Source organism: Lactuca serriola, chromosome 8 (assembly GCF_051521515.1).
Source record: "Lactuca serriola cultivar US96UC23 chromosome 8, Lser_US96UC23_V15, whole genome shotgun sequence".
Classification (NCBI taxonomy): Eukaryota; Viridiplantae; Streptophyta; class Magnoliopsida; order Asterales; family Asteraceae; genus Lactuca; species Lactuca serriola.
The window spans coordinates 333,737,898-333,747,635 of NC_136415.1; the positions used below are offsets into that span (position 1 = coordinate 333,737,898).

Consider the following 9,738-nt stretch of genomic DNA (forward strand, 5'->3'; position numbering starts at 1 on the left):
TATACTTAAACGTTCACATATAAATAATGTGGAATCACTTAGACAAAGAGAGGTATGTTATATCTAAAAAGTTTCAAATCTTTTATATTATTATATTACTTTTTTATTTTATATAAAATAATATTATTTTCATAATTGTCTTTGTTTTTTAAATTATATTAGATTTTAATTTTTAATAAAATAATATTTTTTTCATGATTGATTGTATTTGTTTTTCAACGTTATTCAATTTTCTATTTAAAATTTACAAAATTATCATATCAAATTAAAATAGCAATAATAATCAACCTCTATAAAAATAATATTTTGCAAATATATGATTAATAAATACTATTTTTATATTTTATATTATTAACCATGATAGCAAAGAAAATTTTGTATATTAATTCTTTCGATGTTAGTTTGTAACATAATAGAAAACTATAGATTATAGAAGCCCAAAAGCGGATACTTGAATTTCTGGAAACATGGGCCCAAACACGAATGTTACGCTCAAAGGCCGAAGCACTGCGCTCGCATATCGAATTGGAAAGCATGACTGTTTTCTGTTAGAAACTACATCGGAATCGCAATCCGGAAACCCTCCAACATCATTTGCTCGAACAAGATTCCGTTCTTCTCTTCAGGTACCCCTATGCTCTTGCTCGATTTTCGTTCTACCCTTTCTGGTTCTTTTAGGGTTTTGATGCTCATGGTCTTCACAAACACGTCTTTGATTTTTCAATCGCCTGCAACTCTTTCAACTGTTCAAAACTATGGTTCCTCTCTCTCCTAGGAGGATTTCGCAATATGTCTTGCTAATTGCAAGATCGTCTTCTTTATTTGGTAAATTGTAAAATTCTGTTTGTTTATGCATTCCAAGCAAGCAAGCAAGCATATTGCTAAAGATCTGCTACAGACAGACTGGGATAATTTTCGAGATCGCGTATCATTTAGTCTCATGAATCATTGAGTTTTAAGAATATTGGGTTGGGTAATCTCCTGTGGTGGTTATAGTCCACACACGTATATGTGATGGTGACTTTGTTAACTTGTACTTTTGCAGTCGATGGGAGTTTATAGTTGCTTCTTTTTTTTTTTTTTTTTTCTTTTTGTGCAGCGAGCGTTACCATATTGTACTATATATATATTGCCCGGGTTTAAAGCTTTATAGGCTTCATGGCGAGGATTAAACCTCAAGCTCTGTTACAGCAAAGCAAGAAGAAGAAAGCACCCAGAAGTATCAGTATCCCCACAATTGCATTGTACAGCGTAGTTACTGTTGTTATGGTGTTTTTCCTGTTTGCTACTTACAGACACTGGTCTCAAAGGTTTGTTGACAAGAAATGTTTTCTTTTCATTTGAATGTTTAAGAAGGAAGCCAGAACTTTCCTAAAGCATGGATTTTTCCTCTTCTGTTTTATAAATTACCATCATCACTCAATCATGATGAGGAAACATGAACTTGTATACCATCTTACCTTATTCGATCATGGCTTGCATCCAGACATTGCAAGAGCAAGAATTAGGTCTAGTTCATGCATCTAAAAACACCTAACTATTGATGTGCATGCTATTTTTAGGTCAGTAATGCAGACAGAGGAAGGAACATCAAACTTTCAGGTACAACAGTTTTGTTATTCGTTCTTCTTCCCTCAAACATTTGCTTATTTCCAGTAGTAGTTGAGTAGTATGATTATTGATACTAGTTATATTGTCCAATTTAGTTTCTTTAATCTGCTACAGGTTGAAGATGACTTTTCAGATTCAAAGAAATCAGATGTACCTAGATATGCTGTAAGTTTGCTTTCATTTGTCATATGCTTTTCCTGTAAACTATAAGTTATATCCTCAAGTAAGTATGATTAGAGGTGACAATTTCGACCCATTTACTTATAAGTTATAAATGAGCAGATTTGGGCCAAGTTTTATCTTTATATGGTTAAATTTGGTAAATTCAGCAGAAATGAAACACGTCAAAAGGTTGAAAGTTCCATGGAGTTATTTTTAAAACATACAAGCTCCTAAATGCTTTATTAAAAAATAGATTATTCCTATATATGGGATTTGGGTATTGTTGTTGTTGAATCATATTTAACACACACTAACACTAATATAAAATAAAAAAAAATGTACAAAAAGTTACCATTTTGACCTGTTATCCACACCACACTACACCCATTTGAATTTGATGATTAGTCTTTGGAGCCATACACTTAAATTGGTATTTTTTTTTCTTACAAAAGCTCAGATGGTTACAATTCTCTTGACAAAATTGTAGGTTGTTGGTTGCTACATAAAAAAGATCCATAATTGTTGCTTGTGCAAATATTTGATCATTTAAAAGTATGATGGAGTAATATCCATTTGGGTTTGTTTGATACTTTATGTCCAGATTTTTAACACTTCAAAAGGTTTGATTACGGTGGAACTTTACAAGGAAGGTTCACCTGAAGTTGTGGATGAATTTATCGATGCGTGGTCAGTATCCATGTCTTTCATTGTTAATACTCCACTCCAATCTCATCTTGTTTTGTTTTGTGGTGGTGATTGGAATGTGTGGTTGGGTTGCAGTCAGAAGGGACATTTTAAAGGGATGCTGTTTCAACGTGTGGTCAAACATTTTGTAATCCAAGGAGGCGACTCTGAGAATCATGCAGTTATAGAGGACTGGACTTCCAGAGAGAAGCACTACAATCAGCTGGAGAAAAGGTTGCTCTCTAAATCCATTTTCTAACTTGTAATATCATTCACTCTTCAATCATCATCATTTAATAATAATTAACAATCCATCAGATTAAAGCATGAAGCCTTTATGCTTGGCACCTCCAACATGAAACACGAGAAAGAAGGATTTGATATTTTCATTACAACCGCACCCATTCCAGATCTGAATGCAAAGCTTAATGTGTTTGGACGTGTCATCAAGGGAGAAGATATTGTTCAGGTAAATAATAATAATTAATACACATATGTATGTATGTACAAAATTATCCTGGAAATTTGAGAGATTTTAATTGTGGTCCAGGAAATCGAGGAAGTGGACACAGACGAACATTACAGACCTAAATCTCGAATTGGGATCATTGACGTGACACTGAAACAGAAGATTTAAGGTCCCAGATCCCATAAAATTGTTTGCTGATTTTTTTTTTTTGGAGATCATCATCATCATCATTGTTTGTGTATGTTAGTTACAAGAGTCGGTTGGTTGGTTTTATCAAATAGAGTTGTTGTTGTTAGTTGTTACTTTTAGGTCAGGTTTATTGAGTTATGGATCGGATTCCTGAATTTGCTTTCTGCCAGAATGGATTCTATGCATACATATACACAGATATGTTATTTTTGTTTGATATGACTACATGCCACAACCTTCTCTTTCTTTCATGCCTCAGCCTCTGCCTCACATCTACCACACTTGTTTTGCAATTTAATAAACATTTGGTAATATCAACCTGCTTTGCTTTGCTTTGGCTACCATCATTATTGGCAATGATTTTCTTTTTCTTTTGTTGTCCATAATACCACAAACTTTATTCCTTGGGGTTTAAACCACACAACTCTTGAATTGTAAAATCTTATTGCTTGCTCCCAACCTGCACCAACCAACGGGATCCCACTCAAAACACACACACACACACACACACACACACACATATATATATATATATATATATATATATATATATATATATATATATATATATATATATATATATATATATATATATATATATATATATATGGTGCGTCACCAGAAATCGGGCTTGAAGCTCTCACCTTACCAATGAGCCGTCAGTTGATGGCAAACAGGAATCGGCCGAAAACCCGAACCGCTTGATCCCTTCATACTCGATTCATTAGGGTTGGGGATGGATGGAACGGGATGGATGTAACCAATCAGAAGTGAAAATCGTGCAAACGAAGCTGGGAAACGGACCGCAGCGCAACGACTAGGACTCGTATCGGAGGACTTTTGAGCGTGAGCTAACACTCATGCAACAACAAGGACCCATAACTCTCGAAGGGGCCACCAACCACCCGAATAACTGTAGCAAACCCTCCCTTGACTTTACTCAATGGATAATGCTTATTCTCTTTCAATCAACAAAATGAGAAATGTGGAAGAAATAAGAGTGGAGAAAAAGGGAAATGGAATTCTTCACAAAGGGAGGGAACACAAGGGGGACTCTTCTGTAAACCTTCGAGAAGGTTCGGAGCCTTGCTAACGGTTTTCAACCTCATGCAGGGCGAATCTAAAAAAGTTTTTTTTAAGTGTTCATAAATCGCATGTGAACAAATTCAAGAGAAGACAAATCTGAAAGACCACTCTTTCGTCTAAGGATGCCTAACCGCCGCACCGATCATTCGGGGGGGGGGGGGGGGGGGTGCTGCTAGGCATCGTTATCGTTTATTTCATTTACATTTTACAAAACTAACCACGTATGTTTGATTAATAAAAATTATTTCACTTAAGGAGTCGGTGGATAACAAACAATTATTAACCACCCATTAATAAAAATTATTCATTCTAACTTGTCATATCGAATATATGAAAGTACTAACACCCAAATCTTTTTCATTCCATATATTCGAATAATTTGCTTTCAAATTGTTGGTGATTGTTGTGTTATCAACACATTTAGTGTAGTCAGGATTTACATGTTAGTTTAATTTGGCTACATTCCAAGATTAGAGGCGCGGAGTGCTTATTCAGATAACTAGTATAAACTTGAGAATACAGGGGTTCGAGACAACTCCCTTGGTGTGGGTGGGCTTCCAAAGGGCATCTCCCCTAGCGGGATCTAGAGACGGTGCCCCTAGCAAGGGGTAGATCCCTTGAAGATTGAACTTTTACACCCTGGTTCGAAACATAATCCATATAATGAAAATGGATTCGACCATTATTTTCCCGCAAAAAATCAAAGGGTCACGACTATTCCAAGGGACATGACATTTCCCACCGAAAAATCATCTTCTTCCCATAATTTGAAGACATGGTGTTGCATAATGGATACACGAAAATATTGCATTGTTATTAGATTTTTGTCTCGAAAAGCATACAAACAACAAGGTATTTTGTGTTTGTGATTTGGATTAAGCATGTAATCCGAATTGATTTTCATGGATTATCCCACTCTAAATTCATATAGCAGCAGACATAAAATTGAATTACAGATTTCATAAAATGTATTTAAAAAAATTCATAAAATTATCAAGTACATATTGATATTCGAATCCTATTTTCTAGCACAAACCTCATCGCCTAATATTATTGGATACAAAATCTACTAAAATCAATCATCATGATAATGACAATAATAGAAGACGGGTATTAAACATATTTGAAAAGAGAAGTTAAAAAATCTCCGATAATAATGGCTATTAGGAAGAAAGTTAGAAATTGAGTATATTGTGACGTGTGAGAGGAGAAGGTTCCGACGACAACATATCATATCATATATATGTATAATATATAAATAGAATCCTGTAAATTAAGAAAAGAAAAAGCGCGTTAAATCCGCGCGCGCACGTGCTCCTGCCTAGATTTTGCGGGATTTGGGATCAATCTTTACACACAAAACAAATCATCCTAGGAGCTTTCATGCACCTTTATTTTATTAATAAAAAATAAGATAACAGCAATAATAATAAAATATAGTTTCCTAAAAAATGGTTATTATGTATGTATTCTAAGGGATTATATTTATATGACCCTCAGCTCGCTAGCTGTTATTTCACATCAAATACGTACTGTCTGTCTATCATGTCTGCATCTCAAATACGGAAGAAAAAGTTTTTCAAGTTTTTATTGAATGACGAATGTATTAAAAGTAAAATGGCTAGAAAGAAACTAACAAAAGTTACAAATTACAAGCATTAAAAGGAGAATATACCACTCAAACCAACTTAAATTAGAAAATTTAAATCGATGCTCGATCCAATTAAACGTAGCAAGCTAGAGATCATCTGCCGTCTTCAGAAGAGTGCACATCTTATTGTTGACCACCAACGGATTATGGGCGTCCAAATAAGCGAATAAGATAAGGCCAAAATAAGCTTACTTTTCAACTTATTTGAGCCAGGTAGTCTTCAACTTCTTTAAGAGATCATCTTTATCAATAGAGGCTCCAACCACCTCCGATGTGAGAAGAGATTGCATTTGAAAAAAAACATGATCCCCTATTTTTTTCCTCAATATTACAAAAGGGGCATAACAACAAGACGAAACAACGCCCGTAGAAGAAAAGTTACAAGCCACAGAGGCATGTTTAAAAACATCATCCACAAAATCAAGTAACTTTTAAGGAATCCAAATGCACCATTTGAAAATTAGAAAGCATTCACCATTCAACCTCAAGCCCGAAAGCAATTGCTTGAAAGAGTGAACCAAGAAGATGTATGAACTATCACCTGCCCATTTCCACGAGTCAACAACATTAGAGAGCTTTACATCGGCCATGACAATCAACATGTTTGCCAAAGCAGTCGACTTACCCTCCCTCCTAGGCAGCCTCGACTGTAACAATATGAAATTTTGTGACAACCTAATGTAACGAAAGTAAGATTTGTGTGTAAAGGGTAAAATGGTCAAATCTATTAGTTATGCGAAAAGTTAGTGTTAAAGGAAGTAATGTAGTTTTGTATAAGTTAATTACATGTGGTAATGTTGTGTATACCTTAGAATGAAAAAGATATATGTAGCTTATGTGTGTGTGTGTCTCTCTCTCTCTCTCTCTCTCTCTCTATATATATATATATATATATATATATATACCCTTTAATGACATGCATTGCGTGTCGTAAAAGGTACAGATGACACGCAAATGCATGTCAAGGAAGCCCCTACCATAAAGGAAGACGACATACATTTGCGTGTCGTAATTTTATGACATGCATTAATGACACACATTCACGACACACATTGCATGTCAAGGAAGCTCCTGTCATAAAGGATGACGACACACATTTTTGTGTGTCATAACTTTAAGTGTTAATTTTTTTTTATAGATTTACTAATTTTCAAACTAAATAACAAATAATATATTATAATATAAAATAACATATCATAAAAAAAACAATTCATTTCCGTAGCACCTGGTTCCTGGTATGTATTTCATTCAAGTACCTTGCATTTTGGCCTTGGACTCGGCGAGTTGAGGTCCAACTCATCGAGTCGGAGCGTCTTGGACGCGGAAGTTTGATGACCTACTCGACGAGTCGGCGGCCAGACTCGGCGAGTAGGCGCTGTCCGGACAAAACCCTAGTTTGAGGGTTTGCACCCTATTTAAACCACTTATTCAGCCTCCCTTTCGTCCCTAATGCTTCCAAAACTCCCCATAGCAAACCCTAGCCGTTTTTAAGAAGAACTAAGGAATTTTGGTGGATCTTGCTAGTTGTGACCATAAGGAGGAAGGTGAAAGACTTGAGGAAACAAGTGGAGACCAGGGGAACCCAAGTTTGTGCATCATCCACAATTCATTGGAGGTATAAAGCTGTTATCTTGCTCTTTCATTTGATAGATCCCTTTTTGGGGATATTTAGGGCTTTTATAAGCCATTTTTGGTGACCAACCATGATTGCAAGCATGGTTGGGGGTTGAGGCTTCAGAATTAGGTCATTAAGGGAGTTACAAGGTAGTTAGGGGCTGCTTTTGCACCTATGTAAGGTCCCATGCATCATGAGGGCTTATTTTATGTCCTTTTGAGCTCAAAGTCCCATGCATGCACGTAAAGTTTGTAACTTTACGTGATAGAATGATTGAAGGAGCTTAGATCTATCTTTTGGTCAAGAGTTGTATGCTAGAAATCGAGAAATGAGACTTGGACATACTCGACTCGACAAGTTGTTCTTAGGACTCGGCGAGTCCGAGGCGAGACTCCTCTTTTTTGTTAGGGTTTGAAGGAACCCAGTTGAGCGCTAGAAGGGTTTTTAGAGGGTCCAAGGGAGTGACCCAACGTATTGGACTTAGCCTTAGACCTGGAGTTCATGGGACTCGACGAATGCTAGAATAGACTCAGCGAGTCCAAGGCAATCTCCGAATAGTTGAAGATGAACTCGACGAGTTGTTCATACAACTTGGTGAGTCAAGGACATGACTTGTTCATCAGAAGAAGGTGAACTCGACAAGTTGTTCATACACCTCGACGAGTCGGATGAAGGTTCATTCAATGTTCATATAGATGAGGAACTCGTTGAGTCGCTGCTAAACTCGACGAGTAGAGTTGTGGATAAGGACGGGTAAAGGGTTAGGGACTCAATGAGTTGATGGCCTGTTAGGATCCTAGTGTTGCGTCTTGGGCTCGTTCCTTGTAGCCCGGTTTTGTAACCGGTTTGGGCCTGTCCAACAGTGCATTATTTTATTCAAGGGTTTTAGTATTTAAGGTGCATGCATGCATCCTTAGTAATTAACGCTTTGATAATTCTCATTATAGTATTGTAAACCCTAGCTCGCCTCTATAGTGGAAGTTCTTAGTCGTGCTCTGTTGAGGCGTGACTACGTTTGTGTTGGATTAGGTGTTTAAGCCCATAACTATAATTGGTATGTACTTGAATTGGTAGCAACACAGTCCTTTTGGGTTGCCCTCAAACCTAGCAACCAGACAAGGAAATTATGAAAGGAGAGATATTAATTTATTATAAGATTAATAAATTAATATAAATGAATTTATTAATATGTTAAAAGATTAATATATTAATTAGAAATCATTATGTTTAATTAATAGTTAGCCAAAAATTAATCAGAATTAATTTTGGGGTTAAAAGTATTAATTGTAAGGTGTAGGGACTAGTTTACAGTTATCTAATAGTTGAGTGGAAGGCTCTAGAACCCCCTTGGAAGAGGGTGGACGAAATATATAGGGGAAACCCTAATGATTTCGTCCATAGGGGCTTGGATAAGGCCCTTGGGTTTGCTTAGGCCCTAAGCAAAGGATAACTAGGGTTTCCCCTAAACCCTAGATCCCTCAGCTATATAAGGAGCCTCCTGGTTCATGTTTTGGTCACTCTTTCTTTTGAAGAAACCCTAAGGCCGAGATTTTGCATACTCCCTCTCCCCTCTCTCTCCTACTTTCCTTCTTGCTAGTTTAGGTGTGATTCCATTAGAGGCATTACACTTGTGGTGCTAAGCTTCCAAGAAGATCAAGATCAAGATCAAGATCAAGGGAATTGTCAATTGTTTGCTATAACAATTGAAAGGTATGTAACTCCTAACCCTAGTTTGTTGATTTCGAAATTAGCCTCTCTCCTCTAGGGTTCTTGTTTTGCAATTCAAAGTTGTATGTTCAATAGTTAAAACATAGATCCAAAGTAGGTTGCATGTGAACTTAAGAATTGTTTTCTAGTTTATTTGTTTTACCTAAAACCCATCAGTGGTATCAGAGCCATTGTTTGTTTTAAATTGAATTGCTACAATTGTTGAATTGCAAAATAGGGTTTATAGCTATTAAACCCTAAAGGCCAATTTTTTCAATTTTTATGGTTATGGATCAAAGGGTTTTCGAAAACCCTAGCCTCCAAAGAACCCTAATCGAAATTAGGGTTAGGGTTTTGAAAACCCTAGCCTCCTCCCTTGTGAATTTCGAAAATATGCTAGAAATTTTAGGGTTTTTGTTTTGGATAATTGTTACTTGATTAGATTAATTGGATAATTATCCTTTACCCCTAATTTTCAAAATTTAGAGGGATAAGGATTAGGATTAAATTAATTAATTAATTTGATTAGACAATCCTTACAAGATTTAATAAATTAATTAAAAG

General features: G+C 35.9%; 1 protein-coding gene across 1 annotated transcript; it reads left to right on the forward strand.

Annotated features, from left to right (window-relative positions):
- Window positions 1-487: 487 nt before the first annotated feature.
- LOC145068501 (Cyclophilin-like peptidyl-prolyl cis-trans isomerase family protein) lies at window positions 488-3,334 on the forward strand. Its single transcript, XM_079015470.1, has 8 exons — window positions 488-626; window positions 1,100-1,310; window positions 1,563-1,602; window positions 1,726-1,776; window positions 2,375-2,460; window positions 2,554-2,691; window positions 2,776-2,926; window positions 3,008-3,334. The coding sequence occupies exons 2-8, from the start codon at window positions 1,159-1,161 to the stop codon at window positions 3,092-3,094; spliced, it is 705 nt and encodes a 234-aa protein (XP_078871596.1). The 5' UTR covers window positions 488-626; window positions 1,100-1,158; the 3' UTR covers window positions 3,095-3,334.
- The last annotated feature ends 6,404 nt before the right edge of the window (window positions 3,335-9,738 follow it).